This window comes from Pristiophorus japonicus, chromosome 20, assembly GCF_044704955.1.
Source record: "Pristiophorus japonicus isolate sPriJap1 chromosome 20, sPriJap1.hap1, whole genome shotgun sequence".
NCBI classification, from domain to species: domain Eukaryota; kingdom Metazoa; phylum Chordata; class Chondrichthyes; family Pristiophoridae; genus Pristiophorus; species Pristiophorus japonicus.
Window position 1 is genome coordinate 40,664,495 of NC_091996.1, and position 23,957 is coordinate 40,688,451.

The following is a 23,957-nucleotide window of genomic DNA, read 5'->3' on the forward strand; positions in this document are numbered from 1 at the left end:
ACGCTGTGTTCTCCCGTCACGCTGTGTTCCCCCCCGTCACGCTGTGTTCCCCCCCGTCACGCTGTGTCCCCCCGTCACGCTGTGTTCTCCCGTCACGCTGTGTCCCCCCGTCACGCTGTGTCCCCCCGTCACGCTGTGTTCTCACGTCACGCTGTGTTCTCCCGTCACGCTGTGTCCCCCCGTCACACTGTGTTCTCCCGTCACGCTGTGTTCTCCCGTCACGCTGTGTTCTCCCGTCACGCTGTGTCCCCCCGTCACGCTGTGTTCTCCCGTCACGCTGTGTTCTCCCGTCACGCTGTGTTCACCCGTCACGCTGTGTCCCCCCCGTCACGCTGTGTCCCCCCCGTCACGCTGTGTCCCCCCGTCACGCTGTGTTCTCCCGTCACGCTGTGTTCACCCGTCACGCTGTGTCCCCCGTCACGCTGTCGTCGCGCTGTGTTCTCCCGTCACGCTGTGTTCTCCCGTCACGCTGTGTTCCCCCCCGTCACGCTGTGTTCTCCCGTCACGCTGTGTTCTCCCGTCACGCTGTGTTCCCCCCCGTCACGCTGTGTTCTCCCGTCACGCTGTGTTCTCCCATCACGCTGTGTTCTCCCGTCACGCTGTGTTCCCCCCCGTCACGCTGTGTTCTCCCGTCACGCTGTGTTCTCCCGTCACGCTGTGTTCTCCCGTCACGCTGTGTTCCCCCCCGTCACGCTGTGTCCCCCCGTCACGCTGTCGTCGCGCTGTGTTCTCCCGTCACGCTGTGTTCTCCCGTCACGCTGTGTTCCCCCCCGTCACGCTGTGTTCTCCCGTCACGCTGTGTTCTCCCGTCACGCTGTGTTCCCCCCCGTCACGCTGTGTTCTCCCGTCACGCTGTGTCCCCCCGTCACGCTGTGTTCTCCCGTCACGCTGTGTTCCCCCCCGTCACGCTGTGTTCTCCCGTCACGCTGTGTCCCCCCGTCAGGCTGTGTTCTCCCGTCACGCTGTGTTCTCCCGTCACGCTGTGTTCCCCCCGTCACGCTGTGTTCTCCCGTCACGCTGTGTTCTCCCGTCACGCTGTGTCCCCCCGTCACGCTGTGTCCCCCCCGTCACGCTGTGTTCTCCCGTCACGCTGTGTCCTCCCGTCACGCTGTGTCCCCCCGTCACGCTGTGTCCCCCCGTCACGCTGTCGTCGCGCCGTGTTCTCCCATCACGCTGTGTTCCCCCCCCCCGTCACGCTGTGTTCCCCCCGTCACGCTGTGTTCTCCCGTCACGCTGTGTTCTCCCGTCACGCTGTGTTCCCCCCCGTCACGCTGTGTTCTCCCGTCACGCTGTGTTCTCCCGTCACGCTGTGTTCTCCCGTCACGCTGTGTCCCCCCGTCACGCTGTGTCCCCCCGTCACGCTGTGTCCTCCCGTCACGCTGTGTTCTCCCGTCACGCTGTGTTCCCCCCGTCACGCTGTGTTCCCCTCCGTCACGCTGTGTCCCCCCGTCACGCTGTGTCCCCCCGTCACGCTGTGTCCCCCCGTCACGCTGTCGTCGCGCTGTGTTCTCCCGTCACGCTGTGTTCCCCCCCGTCACGCTGTGTTCTCCCGTCACGCTGTGTTCCCCCCCGTCACGCTGTGTTCTCCCGTCACGCTGTGTTCTCCCGTCACGCTGTGTTCCCCCCCGTCACGCTGTGTTCTCCCGTCACGCTGTGTGTCCCCCGTCACGCTGTGTTCCCCCCCGTCACGCTGTGTTCCCCCCGTCACGCTGTGTTCCCCCCCGTCACGCTGTGTTCTCCCGTCACGCTGTGTCCCCCCCGTCACGCTGTGTTCCCCCCCGTCACGCTGTGTTCCCCCCGTCACGCTGTGTTCCCCCCCGTCACGCTGTGTTCTCCCGTCACGCTGTGTCCCCCCCGTCACGCTGTGTTCTCCCGTCACGCTGTGTTCCCCCCCGTCACGCTGTGTTCCCCCCGTCACGCTGTGTTCCCCCCGTCACGCTGTGTTCCCCCCCGTCACGCTGTGTTCTCCCGTCACGCTGTGTTCCCCCCCGTCACGCTGTGTTCTCCCGTCACGCTGTGTTCCCCCGTCACGCTGTGTTCCCCCGTCACGCTGTGTTCCCCCGTCACGCTGTGTTCTCCCGTCACGCTGTGTCCGCCCCGTCACGCTGTGTCCCCCCCCCCGTCACGCTGTGTTCTCCCGTCACGCTGTGTTCTCCCGTCACGCTGTGTTCCCCCCCGTCATGCTGTGTTCCCCCCCGTCACGCTGTGTTCCCCCCGTCACGCTGTGTTCCCCCCGTCACGCTGTGTTCCCCCCCGTCACGCTGTGTTCCCCCCCGTCACGCTGTGTTCTCCCGTCACGCTGTGTTCTCCCGTCACGCTGTGTTCTCCCGTCACGCTGTGTCCCCCCCGTCACGCTGTGTTCTCCCGTCACGCTGTGTTCCCCCCGTCACGCTGTGTTCCCCCCCGTCACGCTGTGTCCCTCCGTCACGCTGTCGTCACGCTGTGTTCTCCCGTCACGCTGTGTCCCCCCCGTCACGCTGTGTTCTCCCGTCACGCTGTGTTCTCCCGTCACGCTGTGTTCTCCCGTCACGCTGTGTTCCCCCCGCCACGCTGTGTTCTCCCGTCACGCTGTGTCCCCCCGTCACGCTGTCGTCGCGCTGTGTTCTCCCGTCACGCTGTGTTCCCCCCCGTCACGCTGTGTCCCCCCGTCACGCTGTCGTCGCGCTGTGTTCTCCCGTCACGCTGTGTTCCCCCCCGTCACGCTGTGTCCCCCCGTCACGCTGTGTTCTCCCGTCACGCTGTGTTCCCCCCCGTCACGCTGTGTCCCCCCGTCACGCTGTGTCCCCCCGTCACGCTGTGTTCCCCCCGTCACGCTGTGTTCCCCCCGTCACGCTGTGTTCCCCCCGTCACGCTGTCGTCGCGCTGTGTTCTCCCGTCACGCTGTGTCCCCCCGTCACGCTGTCGTCGCGCTGTGTTCTCCCGTCACGCTGTGTTCCCCCCCGTCACGCTGTGTTCTCCCGTCACGCTGTGTTCTCCCGTCACGCTGTGTTCTCCCGTCAAGCTGTGTTCCCCCCGTCACGCTGTGTTCCCCCCCGTCACGCTGTGTCCCACCGTCACGCTGTCGTCGCGCTGTGTTCTCCCGTCACGCTGTGTTCCCCCCCGTCACGCTGTGTTCTCCCGTCACGCTGTGTTCCCCCCGTCACGCTGTGTTCTCCCGTCACGCTGTGTCCCACCGTCACGCTGTCGTCGCGCTGTGTTCTCCCGTCACGCTGTGTTCCCCCCCGTCACGCTGTGTCCCCCCGTCACGCTGTGTTCTCCCGTCACGCTGTGTTCCCCCCCGTCACGCTGTGTTCTCCCGTCACGCTGTGTTCCCCCCGTCACGCTGTGTTCTCCCGTCACGCTGTGTTCTCCCGTCACGCTGTGTTCCCCCCGTCACGCTGTGTTCTCCCGTCACGCTGTGTTCTCCCGTCACGCTGTGTTCTCCCGTCACGCTGTGTTCCCCCCCGTCACGCTGTGTTCCCCCCCGTCACGCTGTGTTCTCCCGTCACGCTGTGTCCCCCCGTCACGCTGTGTTCCCCCCGTCACGCTGTGTTCCCCCCGTCACGCTGTGTTCTCCCGTCACGCTGTGTCCCCCCATCACGCTGTGTTCCCCCCCGTCACGCTGTGTTCTCCCGTCACGCTGTGTCCCCCCGTCACGCTGTGTTCCCCCCCGTCACGCTGTGTCCCCCCGTCACGCTGTGTTCCCCCCGTCACGCTGTGTTCCCCCCCGTCACGCTGTGTTCCCCCCCGTCACGCTGTGTCCCCCGTCACGCTGTGTTCCCCCCGTCACGCTGTGTTCCCCCCGTCACGCTGTGTCCCCCCGTCACGCTGTGTCCCCCCGTCACGCTGTCGTCGCACTGTGTTCTCCCGTCACGCTGTGTTCCCCCCCGTCATGCTGTGTTCTCCCGTCACGCTGTGTCCTCCCGTCACGCTGTCGTCGCGCTGTGTTCTCCCGTCACGCTGTGTCCCCCCGTCACGCTGTGTCCCCCCGTCACGCTGTCGTCACGCTGTGTTCTCCCGTCACGCTGTGTTCTCCCGTCACACTGTGTTCTCCCGTCACGCTGTGTCCCCCCGTCACGCTGTCGTCGCGCTGTGTTCTCCCGTCACGCTGTGTTCTCCCGTCACGCTGTGTTCTCCCGTCACGCTGTGTTCTCCCGTCACGCTGTGTTCCCCCCCGTCACGCTGTGTTCTCCCGTCACGCTGTGTTCTCCCGTCACGCTGTGTTCCCCCCCGTCACGCTGTGTCCCCCCGTCACGCTGTGTCCCCCCGTCACGCTGTGTTCTCCCGTCACGCTGTGTTCTCCCGTCACGCTGTGTTCTCCCGTCACGCTGTGTCCCCCCGTCACGCTGTGTCCCCCCGTCACGCTGTGTCCCCCCGTCACGCTGTGTCCCCCCGTCACGCTGTGTTCTCCCGTCACGCTGTCGTCGCGCTGTGTTCTCCCGTCACGCTGTGTTCTCCCGTCACGCTGTGTTCCCCCCGTCACGCTGTGTTCTCCCGTCACGCTGTGTTCCCCCCCGTCACGCTGTGTCCCCCCGTCACGCTGTGTCCCCCCGTCACGCTGTGTTCTCCCGTCACGCTGTGTTCTCCCGTCACGCTCGCTGTGTTCTCCCGTCACGCTGTGTTCTCCCGTCACGCTGTGTTCCCCCCCGTCACGCTGTGTCCCCCCGTCACGCTGTGTTCCCCCCGTCACGCTGTGTTCCCCCCGTCACGCTGTGTTCCCCCCGTCACGCTGTGTCCCCCCGTCACGCTGTGTCCCCCCGTCACGCTGTGTCCCCCCGTCACGCTGTCGTCGCACTGTGTTCTCCCGTCACGCTGTGTTCCCCCCCGTCATGCTGTGTTCTCCCGTCACGCTGTGTCCTCCCGTCACGCTGTCGTCGCGCTGTGTTCTCCCGTCACGCTGTGTTCTCCCGTCACGCTGTGTTCTCCCGTCACGCTGTGTCCCCCCGTCACGCTGTGTCCCCCCGTCACGCTGTCGTCACGCTGTCGTCACGCTGTGTTCTCCCGTCACGCTGTGTTCTCCCGTCACACTGTGTTCTCCCGTCACACTGTGTCCCCCCGTCACGCTGTCGTCGCGCTGTGTTCTCCCCTCACGCTGTGTTCTCCCGTCACGCTGTGTTCTCCCGTCACGCTGTGTTCTCCCGTCACGCTGTGTTCCCCCCCGTCACGCTGTGTTCTCCCGTCACGCTGTGTTCTCCCGTCACGCTGTGTTCCCCCCCGTCACGCTGTGTCCCCCCGTCACGCTGTGTTCTCCCGTCACGCTGTGTCCTCCCGTCACGCTGTGTTCTCCCGTCACGCTGTGTTCTCCCGTCACGCTGTGTCCCCCCGTCACGCTGTGTTCTCCCGTCACGCTGTGTTCTCCCGTCACGCTGTGTCCTCCCGTCACGCTGTGTTCTCCCGTCACGCTGTGTTCCCCCCCGTCACGCTGTGTCCCCCCGTCACGCTGTGTTCTCCCGTCACGCTGTGTCCTCCCGTCACGCTGTGTCCTCCCGTCACGCTGTGTTCTCCCGTCACGCTGTGTTCTCCCGTCACGCTGTGTCCCCCCGTCACGCTGTGTTCTCCCGTCACGCTGTGTCCCCCCGTCACGCTGTCGTCGCGCTGTGTTCTCCCGTCACGCTGTGTTCCCCCCCGTCACGCTGTGTCCCCCCGTCACGCTGTGTTCTCCCGTCACGCTGTGTTCCCCCCCGTCACGCTGTGTCCCCCCGTCACGCTGTGTCCCCCCGTCACGCTGTGTTCCCCCCGTCACGCTGTGTTCCCCCCGTCACGCTGTCGTCGCGCTGTGTTCTCCCGTCACGCTGTGTCCCCCCGTCACGCTGTCGTCGCGCTGTGTTCTCCCGTCACGCTGTGTTCCCCCCCGTCACGCTGTGTTCTCCCGTCACGCTGTGTTCTCCCGTCACGCTGTGTTCTCCCGTCACGCTGTGTTCTCCCGTCAAGCTGTGTTCCCCCCGTCACGCTGTGTTCCCCCCCGTCACGCTGTGTCCCACCGTCACGCTGTCGTCGCGCTGTGTTCTCCCGTCACGCTGTGTTCCCCCCCGTCACGCTGTGTTCTCCCGTCACGCTGTGTTCCCCCCCGTCACGCTGTGTCCCACCGTCACGCTGTCGTCGCGCTGTGTTCTCCCGTCACGCTGTGTTCCCCCCCGTCACGCTGTGTCCCCCCGTCACGCTGTGTTCTCCCGTCACGCTGTGTTCTCCCGTCACGCTGTGTTCCCCCCCGTCACGCTGTGTTCTCCCGTCACGCTGTGTTCCCCCCGTCACACTGTGTTCTCCCGTCACGCTGTGTTCTCCCGTCACGCTGTGTTCCCCCCGTCACGCTGTGTTCTCCCGTCACGCTGTGTTCTCCCGTCACGCTGTGTTCTCCCGTCACGCTGTGTTCCCCCCCGTCACGCTGTGTTCCCCCCCGTCACGCTGTGTTCTCCCGTCACGCTGTGTCCCCCCGTCACGCTGTGTTCCCCCCCGTCACGCTGTGTTCCCCCCCGTCACGCTGTGTCCCCCCGTCACGCTGTGTTCCCCCCGTCACGCTGTGTTCCCCCCGTCACGCTGTGTCCCCCCGTCACGCTGTGTCCCCCCGTCACGCTGTCGTCGCACTGTGTTCTCCCGTCACGCTGTGTTCCCCCCCGTCATGCTGTGTTCTCCCGTCACGCTGTGTCCTCCCGTCACGCTGTCGTCGCGCTGTGTTCTCCCGTCACGCTGTGTCCCCCCGTCACGCTGTGTCCCCCCGTCACGCTGTCGTCACGCTGTGTTCTCCCGTCACGCTGTGTTCTCCCGTCACACTGTGTTCTCCCGTCACGCTGTGTCCCCCCGTCACGCTGTCGTCGCGCTGTGTTCTCCCGTCACGCTGTGTTCTCCCGTCACGCTGTGTTCTCCCGTCACGCTGTGTTCTCCCGTCACGCTGTGTTCCCCCCCGTCACGCTGTGTTCTCCCGTCACGCTGTGTTCTCCCGTCACGCTGTGTTCCCCCCCGTCACGCTGTGTCCCCCCGTCACGCTGTGTCCCCCCGTCACGCTGTGTTCTCCCGTCACGCTGTGTCCTCCCGTCACGCTGTGTCCCCCCGTCACGCTGTGTCCCCCCGTCACGCTGTGTCCCCCCGTCACGCTGTGTTCTCCCGTCACGCTCGCTGTGTTCTCCCGTCACGCTGTGTTCTCCCGTCACGCTGTGTCCCCCCGTCACGCTGTGTCCCCCCGTCACGCTGTGTTCTCCCGTCACGCTGTGTTCTCCCGTCACGCTGTGTTCTCCCGTCACGCTCGCTGTGTTCTCCCGTCACGCTGTGTTCTCCCGTCACGCTGTGTTCCCCCCCGTCACGCTGTGTCCCCCCGTCACGCTGTGTTCCCCCCGTCACGCTGTGTTCCCCCCGTCACGCTGTGTTCCCCCCGTCACGCTGTGTTCCCCCCCGTCACGCTGTGTTCCCCCCGTCACGCTGTGTTCCCCCCGTCACGCTGTGTTCCCCCCGTCACGCTGTGTTCCCCCCGTCACGCTGTGTCCCCCCGTCACGCTGTGTCCCCCCGTCACGCTGTCGTCGCACTGTGTTCTCCCGTCACGCTGTGTTCCCCCCCGTCATGCTGTGTTCTCCCGTCACGCTGTGTCCTCCCGTCACGCTGTCGTCGCGCTGTGTTCTCCCGTCACGCTGTGTTCCCCCCCGTCACGCTGTGTTCTCCCGTCACGCTGTGTTCTCCCGTCACGCTGTGTCCCCCCGTCACGCTGTGTCCCCCCGTCACGCTGTCGTCACGCTGTGTTCTCCCGTCACACTGTGTCCTCCCGTCACGCTGTCGTCGCGCTGTGTTCTCCCCTCACGCTGTGTTCTCCCGTCACGCTGTGTTCTCCCGTCACGCTGTGTTCTCCCGTCACGCTGTGTCCCCCCGTCACGCTGTGTCCCCCCGTCACGCTGTGTTCTCCCGTCACGCTGTGTTCTCCCGTCACGCTCGCTGTGTTCTCCCGTCACGCTGTGTTCTCCCGTCACGCTGTGTTCCCCCCCGTCACGCTGTGTCCCCCCGTCACGCTGTGTTCCCCCCGTCACGCTGTGTTCCCCCCGTCACGCTGTGTTCCCCCCGTCACGCTGTGTTCCCCCCCGTCACGCTGTGTTCCCCCCGTCACGCTGTGTTCCCCCCGTCACGCTGTGTTCCCCCCGTCACGCTGTGTCCCCCCGTCACGCTGTGTCCCCCCGTCACGCTGTCGTCGCACTGTGTTCTCCCGTCACGCTGTGTTCCCCCCCGTCATGCTGTGTTCTCCCGTCACGCTGTGTCCTCCCGTCACGCTGTCGTCGCGCTGTGTTCTCCCGTCACGCTGTGTTCCCCCCCGTCACGCTGTGTTCTCCCGTCACGCTGTGTTCTCCCGTCACGCTGTGTCCCCCCGTCACGCTGTGTCCCCCCGTCACGCTGTCGTCACGCTGTGTTCTCCCGTCACACTGTGTCCCCCCGTCACGCTGTCGTCGCGCTGTGTTCTCCCGTCACGCTGTGTTCTCCCGTCACGCTGTGTTCTCCCGTCACGCTGTGTTCCCCCCCGTCACGCTGTGTTCTCCCGTCACGCTGTGTTCTCCCGTCACGCTGTGTTCCCCCCCGTCACGCTGTGTCCCCCCGTCACGCTGTGTTCTCCCGTCACGCTGTGTCCTCCCGTCACGTTGTGTTCTCCCGTCACGCTGTGTTCTCCCGTCACGCTGTGTCCCCCCGTCACGCTGTGTTCTCCCGTCACGCTGTGTTCTCCCGTCACGCTGTGTCCTCCCGTCACGCTGTGTTCTCCCGTCACGCTGTGTTCCCCCCCGTCACGCTGTGTCCCCCCGTCACGCTGTGTCCTCCCGTCACGCTGTGTCCTCCCGTCACGCTGTGTCCTCCCGTCACGCTGTGTCCTCCCGTCACGCTGTGTTCTCCCGTCACGCTGTGTTCTCCCGTCACGCTGTGTTCTCCCGTCACGCTGTGTCCCCCCGTCACGCTGTGTTCTCCCGTCACGCTGTGTCCTCCCGTCACGCTGTGTCCTCCCGTCACGCTGTGTTCTCCCGTCACGCTGTGTTCTCCCGTCACGCTGTGTTCTCCCGTCACGCTGTGTTCCCCCCCGTCACGCTGTGTTCTCCCGTCACGCTGTGTTCTCCCGTCACGCTGTGTCCCCCCGTCACGCTGTGTTCTCCCGTCACGCTGTGTTCTCCCGTCACGCTGTGTCCTCCCGTCACGCTGTGTTCTCCCGTCACGCTGTGTTCTCCCGTCACGCTGTGTCCCCCCGTCACGCGTGTGTTCTCCCGTCACGCTGTGTCCCCCCGTCACGCTGTGTCCCCCCGTCACGCTGTGTTCTCCCGTCACGCTGTCGTCACTCCCCCCCATCACGCTGTGTTCTCCCGTCACGCTGTGTTCTCCCGTCACGCTGTGTTCCCCCCCGTCACGCTGTGTTCTCCCGTCACGCTGTGTTCCCCCCCGTCACGCTGTGTCCCCCCCGTCACGCTGTGTCCCACCGTCACGCTGTCGTCGCGCTGTGTTCTCCCGTCACGCTGTGTTCTCCCGTCACGCTGTGTTCCCCCCGTCACGCTGTGTCCCACCGTCACGCTGTCGTCGCGCTGTGTTCTCCCGTCACGCTGTGTTCTCCCGTCACGCTGTGTCCCCCCGTCACGCTGTGTTCTCCCGTCACGCTGTGTTCCCCCCCGTCACGCTGTGTTCTCCCGTCACACTGTGTTCCCCCCGTCACACTGTGTTCTCCCGTCACGCTGTGTTCTCCCGTCACGCTGTGTTCCCCCCGTCACGCTGTGTTCTCCTGTCACGCTGTGTTCTCCCGTCACGCTGTGTTCTCCCCCGTCACGCTGTGTTCTCCCGTCACGCTGTGTTCTCCCGTCACGCTGTGTTCTCCCGTCACGCTGTGTTCTCCCGTCACGCTGTGTTCCCCCCCGTCACGCTGTGTTCTCCCGTCACGCTGTGTCCCCCCGTCACGCTGTGTTCCCCCCGTCACGCTGTGTTCTCCCGTCACGCTGTGTCCCCCCATCACGCTGTGTTCCCCCCCGTCACGCTGTGTTCTCCCGTCACGCTGTGTTCCCCCCCGTCACGCTGTGTTCCCCCCCGTCACGCTGTGTTCCCCCCCGTCACGCTGTGTTCCCCCCCGTCACGCTGTGTTCCCCCCCGTCACGCTGTGTTCTCCCGTCACGCTGTGTTCCCCCCCGTCACGCTGTGTTCCCCCCCGTCACGCTGTGTCCCCCCGTCACGCTGTGTTCCCCCCGTCACGCTGTGTTCCCCCCGTCACGCTGTGTTCCCCCGTCACGCTGTGTTCCCCCCGTCACGCTGTGTTCCCCCCGTCACGCTGTGTTCCCCCCCGTCACGCTGTGTTCTCCCGTCACGCTGTGTTCCCCCCCGTCACGCTGTGTTCCCCCCCGTCACGCTGTGTCCCCCCGTCACGCTGTGTTCCCCCCGTCACGCTGTGTTCCCCCCGTCACGCTGTGTTCCCCCCGTCACGCTGTGTCCCCCCGTCACGCTGTCGTCGCACTGTGTTCTCCCGTCACGCTGTGTTCCCCCCCGTCATGCTGTGTTCTCCCGTCACGCTGTGTCCTCCCGTCACGCTGTCGTCGCGCTGTGTTCTCCCGTCACGCTGTGTTCCCCCCCGTCACGCTGTGTTCTCCCGTCACGCTGTGTTCTCCCGTCACGCTGTGTCCCCCCGTCACGCTGTCGTCACGCTGTGTTCTCCCGTCACGCTGTGTTCTCCCGTCACACTGTGTTCTCCCGTCACGCTGTGTCCCCCCGTCACGCTGTCGTCGCGCTGTGTTCTCCCGTCACGCTGTGTTCTCCCGTCACGCTGTGTTCTCCCGTCACGCTGTGTTCTCCCGTCACGCTGTGTTCTCCCGTCACGCTGTGTTCTCCCGTCACGCTGTGTTCTCCCGTCACGCTGTGTTCCCCCCCGTCACGCTGTGTTCTCCCGTCACGCTGTGTCCCCCCATCACGCTGTCGTCACGCTGTGTTCTCCCGTCACGCTGTGTTCTCCCGTCACGCTGTGTTCCCCCCCGTCACACTGTGTTCTCCCGTCACGCTGTGTCCCCCCGTCACGCTGTCGTCGCGCTGTGTTCTCCCGTCACGCTGTGTTCTCCCGTCACGCTGTGTTCTCCCGTCACGCTGTGTTCTCCCGTCACGCTGTGTTCTCCCGTCACGCTGTGTTCCCCCCGTCACGCTGCGTTCTCCCGTCACGCTGTGTTCTCCCGTCACGCTGTGTTCCCCCCCGTCACGCTGTGTCCCCCCGTCACGCTGTGTCCCCCCGTCACGCTGTGTCCCCCCGTCACGCTGTGTCCCCCCGTCACGCTGTGTTCTCCCGTCACGCTGTGTCCCCCCGTCACGCTGTGTTCTCCCGTCACGCTGTGTTCTCCCGTCACGCTGTGTCCCCCCGTCACGCTGTGTTCTCCCGTCACGCTGTGTCCCCCCGTCACGCTGTGTCCCCCCGTCACGCTGTGTCCCCCCGTCACGCTGTGTCCCCCCGTCACGCTGTGTTCTCCCGTCACGCTGTCGTCACGCTGTGTTCTCCCGTCGCGCTGTGTTCTCCCGTCACGCTGTGTTCTCCCGTCACGCTGTGTTCCCCCCCATCACGCTGTGTTCTCCCGTCACGCTGTGTTCTCCCGTCACGCTGTGTTCCCCCCCGTCACGCTGTGTTCTCCCGTCACGCTGTGTTCCCCCCCGTCACGCTGTGTTCCCCCCCGTCACGCTGTGTTCCCCCCCGTCACGCTGTGTTCTCCCGTCATGCTGTGTCCCCCCGTCACGCTGTCGTCGCGCTGTGTTCTCCCGTCATGCTGTGTTCCCCCCCGTCACGCTGTGTTCTCCCGTCACGCTGTGTTCCCCCCGTCACGCTGTCGTCGCGCTGTGTTCACCCGTCACGCTGTGTCCCCCCGTCACGCTGTGTTCTCCCGTCACGCTGTGTCCCCCCGTCACGCTGTCGTCGCACTGTGTTCTCCCGTCACGCTGTGTTCCCCCCCGTCATGCTGTGTTCTCCCGTCACGCTGTGTCCTCCCGTCACGCTGTCGTCGCGCTGTGTTCTCCCGTCACGCTGTGTTCCCCCCCGTCACGCTGTGTTCTCCCGTCACGCTGTGTTCTCCCGTCACGCTGTGTTCTCCCGTCACGCTGTGTTCTCCCGTCACGCTGTGTCCCCCCGTCACGCTGTGTCCCCCCGTGTTCTCCCGTCACGCTGTGTCCCCCCGTCACGCTGTCGTCACGCTGTGTTCTCCCGTCACGCTGTGTTCTCCCGTCACACTGTGTTCTCCCGTCACGCTGTGTCCCCCCGTCACGCTGTCGTCACGCTGTGTTCCCCCCCGTCACGCTGTGTTCTCCCGTCACGCTGTGTTCTCCCGTCACGCTGTGTTCCCCCCCGTCACGCTGTGTTCTCCCGTCACGCTGTGTTCCCCCCCGTCACGCTGTGTCCCCCCGTCACGCTGTGTCCCCCCGTCACGCTGTGTCCCCCCGTCACGCTGTGTTCTCCCGTCACGCTGTGTTCTCCCGTCACGCTGTGTTCTCCCGTCACGCTGTGTTCCCCCCCGTCACGCTGTGTCCCCCCGTCACGCTGTGTTCTCCCGTCACGCTGTGTCCTCCCGTCACGCTGTGTCCCCCCGTCACGCTGTGTTCTCCCGTCACGCTGTGTCCCCCCGTCACGCTGTCGTCGCGCTGTGTTCTCCCGTCACGCTGTGTTCTCCCGTCACGCTGTGTTCTCCCGTCACGCTGTGTTCTCCCGTCACGCTGTGTTCTCCCGTCACGCTGTGTTCTCCCGTCACGCTGTGTTCCCCCCCATCACGCTGTGTTCTCCCGTCACGCTGTGTCCTCCCGTCACGCTGTGTTCCCCCCCATCACGCTGTGTTCTCCCGTCACGCTGTGTCCTCCCGTCACGCTGTGTTCTCCCGTCATGCTGTGTTCCCCCCCATCACGCTGTGTTCTCCCGTCACGCTGTGTTCTCCCGTCACGCTGTGTTCCCCCCCGTCACGCTGTGTTCTCCCGTCACGCTGTGTTCCCCCCGTCACGCTGTGTTCCCCCCCGTCACGCTGTGTTCCCCCCCGTCACGCTGTGTTCTCCCGTCATGCTGTGTCCCCCCGTCACGCTGTCGTCGCGCTGTGTTCTCCCGTCACGCTGTGTTCCCCCCCGTCACGCTGTGTTCCCCCCCGTCACGCTGTGTTCCCCCCCGTCACGCTGTGTTCTCCCATCACGCTGTGTTCTCCCGTCACGCTGTGTCCCCCCGTCACGCTGTGTTCTCCCATCACGCTGTGTTCTCCCGTCACGCTGTGTCCCCCTGTCACGCTGTGTTCCCCCCCGTCACGCTGTGTTCTCCCGTCACGCTGTGTCCCCCCGTCACGCTGTGTTCTCCCATCACGCTGTGTTCTCCCGTCACGCTGTGTCCCCCTGTCACGCTGTGTTCTCCCGTCACGCTGTGTTCTCCCGTCACGCTGTGTTCCCCCCGTCACGCTGTCGTCGCGCTGTGTTCTCCCGTCACGCTGTGTCCCCCCGTCACGCTGTGTTCTCCCGTCACGCTGTGTCCCCCCGTCACGCTGTCGTCGCGCTGTGTTCTCCCGTCACGCTGTGTCCCCCCGTCACGCTGTGTCCCCCCGTCACGCTGTGTCCCCCCGTCACGCTGTGTTCTCCCGTCACGCTGTGTTCCCCCCCGTCACGCTGTGTCCCCCCCGTCACGCTGTGTTCTCCCGTCACGCTGTGTTCCCCCCCGTCACGCTGTGTTCCCTCCCGTCACGCTGTGTTCCCCCGTCACGCTGTGTCCCCCCGTCACGCTGTCGTCGCGCTGTGTTCTCCCGTCACGCTGTGTTCCCCCGTCACGCTGTCGTCACGCTGTGTTCTCCCGTCACGCTGTGTTCTCCCGTCACACTGTGTTCTCCCGTCACGCTGTGTCCCCCCGTCACGCTGTCGTCACGCTGTGTTCCCCCCCGTCACGCTGTGTTCTCCCGTCACGCTGTGTTCCCCCCCTTCACGCTGTGTTCTCCCGTCACGCTGTGTTCTCCCGTCACGCTGTGTTCTCCCGTCACGCTGTGTCCCCCCGTCACGCTGTGTTCTCCCGTCACGCTGTGTCCCCCCGTCACGCTGTGTCCCCCCGTCACGCTGTGTCCCCCCGTCACGCTGTGTTCTCCCGTCACGCTGTGTTCTCCCGTCACGCTGTGTCCCCCCGTCACGCTGTGTTCTCCCGTCACGCTGTGTTCTCCCGTCACGCTGTGTCCTCCCGTCACGCTGTGTCCTCCCGTCACGCTGTGTTCTCCCGTCACGCTGTGTTCTCCCGTCACGCTGTGTTCTCCCGTCACGCTGTGTCCCCCCGTCACGCTGTGTTCTCCCGTCACGCTGTGTCCCCCCGTCACGCTGTGTCCCCCCGTCACGCTGTGTTCTCCCGTCACGCTGTCGTCACTCCCCCCCATCACGCTGTGTTCTCCCGTCACGCTGTGTTCTCCCGTCACGCTGTGTTCCCCCCCGTCACGCTGTGTTCTCCCGTCACGCTGTGTTCCCCCCCGTCACGCTGTGTCCCCCCCGTCACGCTGTGTCCCACCGTCACGCTGTCGTCGCGCTGTGTTCTCCCGTCACGCTGTGTTCTCCCGTCACGCTGTGTTCCCCCCCGTCACGCTGTGTCCCACCGTCACGCTGTCGTCGCGCTGTGTTCTCCCGTCACGCTGTGTTCCCCCCCGTCACGCTGTGTCCCCCCGTCACGCTGTGTTCTCCCGTCACGCTGTGTTCCCCCCCGTCACGCTGTGTTCTCCCGTCACACTGTGTTCCCCCCGTCACACTGTGTTCTCCCGTCACGCTGTGTTCTCCCGTCACGCTGTGTTCCCCCCGTCACGCTGTGTTCTCCTGTCACGCTGTGTTCTCCCGTCACGCTGTGTTCTCCCCCGTCACGCTGTGTTCTCCCGTCACGCTGTGTTCTCCCGTCACGCTGTGTTCTCCCGTCACGCTGTGTTCTCCCGTCACGCTGTGTTCCCCCCCGTCACGCTGTGTTCTCCCGTCATGCTGTGTCCCCCCGTCACGCTGTGTTCCCCCCGTCACGCTGTGTTCTCCCGTCACGCTGTGTCCCCCCATCACGCTGTGTTCCCCCCCGTCACGCTGTGTTCTCCCGTCACGCTGTGTTCCCCCCCGTCACGCTGTGTTCCCCCCCGTCACGCTGTGGTCCCCCCCGTCACGCTGTGTTCCCCCCCGTCACGCTGTGTTCCCCCCCGTCACGCTGTGTTCTCCCGTCACGCTGTGTTCCCCCCCGTCACGCTGTGTTCCCCCCCGTCACGCTGTGTCCCCCCGTCACGCTGTGTTCCCCCCGTCACGCTGTGTTCCCCCCGTCACGCTGTGTTCTCCCGTCACGCTGTGTTCCCCCCCGTCACGCTGTGTTCCCCCCCGTCACGCTGTGTCCCCCCGTCACGCTGTGTTCCCCCCCGTCACGCTGTGTTCCCCCCGTCACGCTCACGCTGTGTTCCCCCCGTCACGCTCACGCTGTGTTCCCCCCGTCACGCTGTGTCCCCCCGTCACGCTGTGTCCCCCCGTCACGCTGTCGTCGCACTGTGTTCTCCCGTCACGCTGTGTTCCCCCCCGTCATGCTGTGTTCTCCCGTCACGCTGTGTCCTCCCGTCACGCTGTCGTCGCGCTGTGTTCTCCCGTCACGCTGTGTTCCCCCCCGTCACGCTGTGTTCTCCCGTCACGCTGTGTTCTCCCGTCACGCTGTGTCCCCCCGTCACGCTGTCGTCACGCTGTGTTCTCCCGTCACGCTGTGTTCTCCCGTCACACTGTGTTCTCCCGTCACGCTGTGTCCCCCCGTCACGCTGTCGTCGCGCTGTGTTCTCCCGTCACGCTGTGTTCTCCCGTCACGCTGTGTTCTCCCGTCACGCTGTGTTCTCCCGTCACGCTGTGTTCCCCCCCGTCACGCTGTGTTCTCCCGTCACGCTGTGTCCCCCCGTCACGCTGTCGTCACGCTGTGTTCTCCCGTCACGCTGTGTTCTCCCGTCACGCTGTGTTCTCCCGTCACGCTGTGTTCCCCCCCGTCACACTGTGTTCTCCCGTCACGCTGTGTCCCCCCGTCACGCTGTCGTCGCGCTGTGTTCTCCCGTCACGCTGTGTTCTCCCGTCACGCTGTGTTCTCCCGTCACGCTGTGTTCTCCCGTCACGCTGTGTTCTCCCGTCACGCTGTGTTCTCCCGTCACGCTGTGTTCCCCCCCGTCACGCTGTGTTCTCCCGTCACGCTGTGTTCTCCCGTCACGCTGTGTTCTCCCGTCACGCTGTGTTCCCCCCCGTCACGCTGTGTCCCCCCGTCACGCTGTGTCCCCCCGTCACGCTGTGTCCCCCCGTCACGCTGTGTTCTCCCGTCACGCTGTGTCCCCCCGTCACGCTGTGTTCTCCCGTCACGCTGTGTCCCCCCGTCACGCTGTGTCCCCCCGTCACGCTGTGTCCCCCCGTCACGCTGTGTCCCCCCGTCACGCTGTGTTCTCCCGTCACGCTGTCGTCACGCTGTGTTCTCCCGTCGCGCTGTGTTCTCCCGTCACGCTGTGTTCTCCCGTCACGCTGTGTTCCCCCCCATCACGCTGTGTTCTCCCGTCACGCTGTGTTCTCCCGTCACGCTGTGTTCCCCCCCGTCACGCTGTGTTCTCCCGTCACGCTGTGTTCCCCCCCGTCACACTGTGTTCCCCCCCGTCACGCTGTGTTCCCCCCCGTCACGCTGTGTTCTCCCGTCATGCTGTGTCCCCCCGTCACGCTGTCGTCGCGCTGTGTTCTCCCGTCATGCTGTGTTCTCCCGTCATGCTGTGTTCCCCCCCGTCACGCTGTGTTCTCCCGTCACGCTGTGTTCTCCCGTCACGCTGTGTTCTCCCGTCACGCTGTGTTCCCCCCCATCACGCTGTGTTCTCCCGTCACGCTGTGTCCTCCCGTCACGCTGTGTTCCCCCCCATCACGCTGTGTTCTCCCGTCACGCTGTGTCCTCCCGTCACGCTGTGTTCTCCCGTCATGCTGTGTTCCCCCCCATCACGCTGTGTTCTCCCGTCACGCTGTCTTCTCCCGTCACGCTGTGTTCCCCCCCGTCACGCTGTGTTCTCCCGTCACGCTGTGTTCCCCCCCGTCACGCTGTGTTCCCCCCCGTCACGCTGTGTTCCCCCCCGTCACGCTGTGTTCTCCCGTCATGCTGTGTCCCCCCGTCACGCTGTCGTCGCGCTGTGTTCTCCCGTCATGCTGTGTTCCCCCCCGTCACGCTGTGTTCTCCCATCACGCTGTGTCCCCCCGTCACGCTGTGTCCCCCCGTCACGCTGTGTTCCCCCCCGTCACGCTGTGTTCCCCCCCGTCACGCTGTGTTCTCCCGTCATGCTGTGTCCCCCCGTCACGCTGTCGTCGCGCTGTGTTCTCCCGTCATGCTGTGTTCCCCCCCGTCACGCTGTGTTCTCCCATCACGCTGTGTCCCCCCGTCACGCTGTGTTCCCCCGTCACGCTGTGTCCCCCTGTCACGCTGTGTTCTCCCGTCACGCTGTGTCCCCCCGTCACGCTGTGTTCTCCCATCACGCTGTGTTCTCCCGTCACGCTGTGTCCCCCTGTCACGCTGTGTTCTCCCGTCACGCTGTGTTCTCCCGTCACGCTGTGTTCCCCCCGTCACGCTGTCGTCGCGCTGTGTTCTCCCGTCACGCTGTGTCCCCCCGTCATGCTGTGTTCTCCCGTCACGCTGTGTCCCCCCGTCACGCTGTCGTCGCGCTGTGTTCTCCCGTCACGCTGTGTCCCCCCGTCACGCTGTGTCCCCCCGTCACGCTGTGTCCCCCCGTCACGCTGTGTTCTCCCGTCACGCTGTGTTCCCCCCCGTCACGCTGTGTCCCCCCCGTCACGCTGTGTCCCCCCCGTCACGCTGTGTTCTCCCGTCACGCTGTGTTCCCTCCCGTCACGCTGTGTTCCCCCGTCACGCTGTGTCCCCCCGTCACGCTGTCGTCGCGCTGTGTTCTCCCGTCACGCTGTGTTCCCCCGTCACGCTGTCGTCACGCTGTGTTCCCCCCGTCACGCTGTCGTCACGCTGTGTTCCCCCGTCACGCTGTGTTCCCCCCCGTCACGCTGTCGTCACGCTGTGTTCCCCCCGTCACGCTGTCGTCACGCTGTGTTCCCCCCGTCACGCTGTCGTCACGCTGTGTTCCCCCGTCACGCTTTGTTCCCCCGTCACGCTTTGTTCCCCCGTCACGCTGTGTTCCCCCCCGTCACGCTGTCGTCACGCTGTGTTCCCCCGTCACGCTGTCGTCACGCTGTGTTCCCCCCGTCACGCTGTCGTCACGCTGTGTTCCCCCCGTCACGCTGTCGTCACGCTGTGTTCCCCCCGTCACGCTGTCGTCACGCTGTGTTCCCCCCGTCACGCTGTCGTCACGCTGTGTTCCCCCCGTCACGCTGTCGTCACGCTGTGTTCCCCCCGTCATGCTGTCGTCACGCTGTGTTCCCCCGTCACACTGTGTTCCCCCGTCACGCTGTCGTCACGCTGTGTTCCCCCCGTCACGCTGTCGTCATGTTGTGTTCCCCCGTCACACTGTGTTCCCCCCGTCACGCTTTGTTCCCCCCGTCACGCTGTGTTCCCCCGTCACACTGTGTTCCCCCCGTCACGCTGTGTTCCCCCCGTCACGCTGTCGTCATGTTGTGTTCCCCCGTCACACTGTGTTCCCCCCGTCACGCTTTGTTCCCCCCGTCACGCTGTGTTCCCCCCGTCACGCTGTGTTCCCCCGTCACACTGTGTTCCCCCCCGTCACGCTGTGTTCCCCCGTCACACTGTGTTCCCCCCCGTCACACTGTGTTCCCCCCCGTCACGCTGTGTTCCCCCGGTCACGCTGTGTTCCCCCCGTCACGCTGTGTCCCCCCCCGTCACGCTGTGTCCCCCCCCGTCACGCTGTGCCCCCCCCGTCACGCTGTGCTCCCCCCCGTCACGCTGTGCCCCCCCCCGTCACGCTGTGTTCCCCCCCGTCACGCTGTGTCCCCCCCCGTCACGCTGTGTTCCCCCCGTCACGCTGTCATCACGCTGTGTTCTCCCGTCACGCTGTGTTCTCCCGTCACGCTGTGTTCTCCCCGTCACGCTGTGTTCCCCCCCGTCACGCTGTCGTCACGCTGTGTTCTCCCGTCACGCTGTGTTCTCCCGTCACGCTGTGTTCCCCCGGTCACGCTGTGTCCCCCCCCCGTCACGCTGTGTTCCCCCCGTCACGCTGTCGTCACGCTGTGTCCTCCCGTCACGCTGTGTTCCCCCCCGTCACGCTGTGTTCCCCCCCGTCACGCTGTGTTCCCCCGTCACGCTGTGTTCCCCCCGTCACGCTGTGTCCTCCCGTCACACCGTGTTCTCCCCCGTCACGCTGTGTTCCCCCCGTCACGCTGTGTTCCCCCCGTCACGCTGTGTTCCCCCGTCACGCTGTGTTCCCCCGTCACACTGTGTTCCCCCCCATCACGCTGTGTTCCCCCGTCACACTGTGTTCCCCCCCATCACGCTGTGTTCCCCCCCGTCACGCTGTGTCCCCCCCCGTCACGCTGTGTTCCCCCCGTCACGCTGTGTTCTCCCGTCACGCTGTGTTCCCCCCGTCACGCTGTGTCCCCCCGTCACGCTGTGTTCCCCCCGTCACGCTGTGTTCCCCCCGTCACGCTGTGTCCCCCCGTCACGCTGTGTTCCACCCCGTCACGCTGTGTTCCCCCCGTCACGCTGTGTTCCCCCGTCACACTGTGTCCCCCCGTCACGCTGTGTCCCCCCGTCACACTGTGTCCCCCCGTCACGCTGTGTTCCCCCGTCACGCTGTGTCCCCCCGTCACACTGTGTCCCCCCGTCACGCTGTGTCCCCCCGTCACACTGTGTCCCCCCGTCACACTGTTTTCCCCCGTCACGCTGTGTCCCCCCGTCACACTGTGTCCCCCGTCACGCTGTGTTCCCCCCGTCACGCTGTGTCCCCCCGTCACACTGTGTCCCCCCGTCACACTGTGTCCCCCCGTCACGCTGTGTCCCCCCGTCACACTGTGTCCCCCCGTCACGCTGTGTCCCCCCGTCACACTGTGTTCCCCCGTCACGCTGTGTCCCCCCGTCACACTGTGTCCCCCCGTCACGCGTCCCCCCGTCACGCTGTCGTCACGCTGTGTTCCACCCCGTCACGCTGTCGTCACGCTGTGTTCTCCCCGTCACGCTGTGTCCTCCCGTCACGCTGTGTTCCCCCCCGTCACGCTGTGTTCCCCCCGTCACGCTGTGTTCCCCCCGTCACGCTGTCGTCACGCTGTGTTCCACCCCGTCACGCTGTCGTCACGCTGTGTTCTCCCCGTCACGCTGTGTCCTCCCGTCACGCTGTGTTCCCCCCCGTCACGCTGTGTTCCCCCCCGTCACGCTGTGTTCCCCCCCGTCACGCTGTGTTCCCCCGTCACGCTGTGTTCCCCCCGTCACGCTGTGTTCCCCCCCGTCACGCTGTGTTCCCCCCGTCACGCTGTGTCCTCCCGTCACACCGTGTTCTCCCCCGTCACGCTGTGTTCCCCCCCGTCACGCTGTGTCCCCCCGTCACGCTGTGTTCCCCCCGTCACGCTGTGTTCTCCCGTCACACTGTGTTCCCCCGTCACACTGTGTTCCCCCCCATCACGCTGTGTTCCCCCGTCACACTGTGTTCCCCCCCATCACGCTGTGTTCCCCCCGTCACACTGTGTTCCCCCCCATCACACTGTGTTCCCCCGTCACACTGTGTTCCCCCCCATCACACTGTGTTCCCCCGTCACACTGTGTTCCCCCGTCACGCTGTGTTCCCCCCCATCACGCTGTGTTCCCCCCGTCACACTGTGTTCCCCCGTCACACTGTGTTCCCCCGTCACACTGTGTTCCCCCCGTCACACTGTGTTCCCCCGTCACACTGTGTTCCCCCCCATCACACTGTGTTCCCCCCGTCACACTGTGTTCCCCCGTCACACTGTGTTCCCCCCCATCACACTGTGTTCCCCCGTCACACTGTGTTCCCCCCGTCACGCTGTGTTCCCCCGTCACACTGTGTTCCCCCGTCACGCTGTGTTCCCCCGTCACGCTGTGTTCCCCCCGTCACGCTGTGTTCCCCCCGTCACGCTGTGTTCCCCCGTCACGCTGTGTTCCCCCGTCACGCTGTGTTCCCCCCGTCACACTGTGTTCCCCCGTCACGCTGTGTTCCCCCCGTCACACTGTGTTCCCCCGTCACGCTGTGTTCCCCCGTCACGCTGTGTTCCCCCCGTCACACTGTGTTCCCCCGTCACGCTGTGTTCCCCCCGTCACGCTGTGTTCCCCCCCATCACGCTGTGTTCCCCCGTCACACTGTGTTCCCCCCCATCACGCTGTGTTCCCCCCGTCACGCTGTGTTCCCCCCCGTCACGCTGTGTTCCCCCCGTCACGCTGTGTTCTCCCGTCACGCTGTGTCCCCCCGTCACACTGTGTTCCCCCCGTCACGCTGTGTTCCCCCCGTCACGCTGTGTCCTCCCGTCACGCTGTGTTCCCCCCGTCACGCTGTGTTCCCCCCCATCACGCTGTGTTCCCCCGTCACGCTGTGTTCCCCCGTCACACTGTGTTCCCCCCCATCACGCTGTGTTCCCCCGTCACACTGTGTTCCCCCCCATCACACTGTGTTCCCCCGTCACACTGTGTTCCCCCCCATCACGCTGTGTTCCCCCGTCACACTGTGTTCCCCCCCATCACGCTGTGTTCCCCCGTCACGCTGTGTTCCCCCCGTCACGCTGTGTTCCCCCGTCACACTGTGTTCCCCCCGTCACGCTGTGTTCCCCCCGTCACGCTGTGTTCCCCCCGTCACGCTGTGTCCTCCCGTCACACTGTGTTCCCCCCGTCACGCTGTGTTCCCCCGTCACGCTGTATTCCCCCCGTCACACTGTGTTCCCCCCGTCACGCTGTGTTCCCCCCGTCACGCTGTCGTCACGCTGTGTTCCACCCCGTCACGCTGTGTTCCACCCCGTCACGCTGTATTCCCCCCGTCACGCTGTGTTCCCCCCGTCACGCTGTGTTCCCCCCCGTCACGCTGTGTCCCCCCCCGTCACGCTGTGTCCCCCCCCGTCACGCTGTGTCCCCCCCCGTCACGCTGTGCCCCCCCCCGTCACGCTGTGCCCCCCCCCGTCACGCTGTGTTCCCCCCCGTCACGCTGTGCCCCCCCCCCGTCACGCTGTGTTCCCCCGGTCACGCTGTGTTCCACCCCGTCACGCTGTGTTCCCCCCGTCACGCTGTGTTCCCCCCCGTCACGCTGTGTCCCCCCCCGTCACGCTGTGCCCCCCCCCGTCACGCTGTGCCCCCCCCCCGTCACGCTGTGTTGCCCCCGTCACGCTGTGTTCCCCCGGTCACGCTGTGTTCCCCCCGTCACGCTGTGTTCCCCCCGTCACGCTGTGTTCCCCCCGTCACGCTGTGTTCCCCCCGTCACGCTGTGTTCCCCCCGTCACGCTGTGTTCCCCCCCGTCACGCTGTGTGCTGTCGTCACGCTGTGTTCCCCCGTCACGCTGTGTTCCCCCCGTCACGCTGTGTTCCCCCCGTCACGCTGTGTTCCCCCCGTCACGCTGTGTTCCCCCCCGTCACGCTGTGTTCCGCCGTCACGCTGTCGTCACGCTGTGTTCCCCCCCGTCACGCTGTGTTCCGCCGTCACGCTGTCGTCACGCTGTGTTCCCCCGTCACGCTGTGTTCCCCCCCGTCACGCTGTGTTCCCCCCGTCACGTTGTGTTCCCCCCCGTCACACTGTGTTCCCCCCCGTCACGCTGTGTTCCCCCCCGTCACGCTGTCGTCACGCTGTGTCTCCCCGTCATACTGCCCTGCCCTGCCCGGAGAATGGGATCAGGCCCCCTGTGATGCACTCGTGGTCGAATATTCAGCTGACGCTCACTGTCGGGGCTCACACAGGAACAATGGGCCTTTCGGCGGGCGGTGCCTGTGGAACCTCAGCCCGGGGCGGGCGGCCCCTGTGAAACCCCAGCCCCGGGGGGGGGTGGCGGGGGTAGGGGGGGCAGCAGGCCCCTGTGAAACCCCAGCCCCGGGGTGGGGGGGAATTTGTTAACAAAGGAACGCACTGCAGTGAGTCGGTCGATATCAATGGGTGTACAAGGTCGCCACCTAGACCCCGTCACTGGGACTGCAGGAGGTGTACCACAATCACTCGCCCAGTGCCGTGTGGAGCTGGGAACTGCCAGAATTCAGGCCATCACTACAAGAAAATCACAAATAAATCCAAAAGGAAATTCAGAAGAAATCTTTTTACCCAAATAGTGTTGAGAATGTGGAACTTGGTACTTCAAGGAGTAGTTGAGGCGAAAACCATAGATGTGATGTAAGGGTAGGTTAGACAAACACACAAGTGAGAAGGGAATAGAGGATTATGCTGAGAGAGTTAGATGAGGAAGGACGGAAGGGGCTCGAGTTGAGCATAAACGGCAGCGTGGTCTGGTTGGGCAGCATGTTGAGAGGATGTTTCCCCTCATGGGGGAATAGTTTCAGAATAAAGGGTCTCCCATTTAAGATGGAGATGAGGAATTTCTTCTCTCTGAGGGTCGTGAATCTTTGGAATTCTCTGCCCCAGAGAGCTGTGGAGGCTGGGGCATTGAATATATTCAAGGTGGAGATAAGACAGATTTTTGAACGACAGGGGAGTCCAGGGTTATGGGGAGCGGGCAGGGAAGTGGAGTTGAGGCCAAGATCAGATCAGCCATGATCTTATTGAATGGCGGAGCAGGCTCGAGAGGTCAAATGGCCGACTCCTGCTCCTATTTCTTAGTTATTATGAATGGCCTGTTTCTGTGCTGTATATCCCATGTCATTCTGCGTAATTAGGCAAGGAAATAGGGACTGGTCCGAATATTGAGGTCAGATCCACATCGCCGGTAAAATGGAGCGTAATTGCGTACCTTGCCAGCGGGCACTGGTGTGGGAGGTAACTGGGTGTATGGTTCCATTGCAGGATCTGGCAATGTACATCAATGAAGTTAAAAGGGACAACGAGACTTTGAAGAAGATCTCTGAATTCCAGTGTTCGATCGAGAATCTGGTGAGTTTGAGGGAAAATCTGACAGATCTTTAGAACAACAAGGTCACATTGACGAGACATTGGCCTTGGAAGGGGAGCAGCGCAGA

At 65.3% G+C, this 23,957-nt stretch overlaps 1 protein-coding gene across 5 annotated transcripts in view; it reads left to right on the top strand.

Moving 5' to 3' along the window:
* The window catches only part of vav2 (vav 2 guanine nucleotide exchange factor), a 512,235-nt gene that overhangs the window by 438,486 nt on the left and 49,792 nt on the right, over positions 1 to 23,957 (top strand). For all 5 annotated transcript variants that reach the window (XM_070862795.1, XM_070862797.1, XM_070862799.1 and 2 more), the window contains one exon: positions 23,785 to 23,871. In XM_070862795.1, the coding sequence (XP_070718896.1) occupies positions 23,785 to 23,871 (87 nt within the window). The remainder of the gene's footprint in view (positions 1 to 23,784; positions 23,872 to 23,957) is intronic.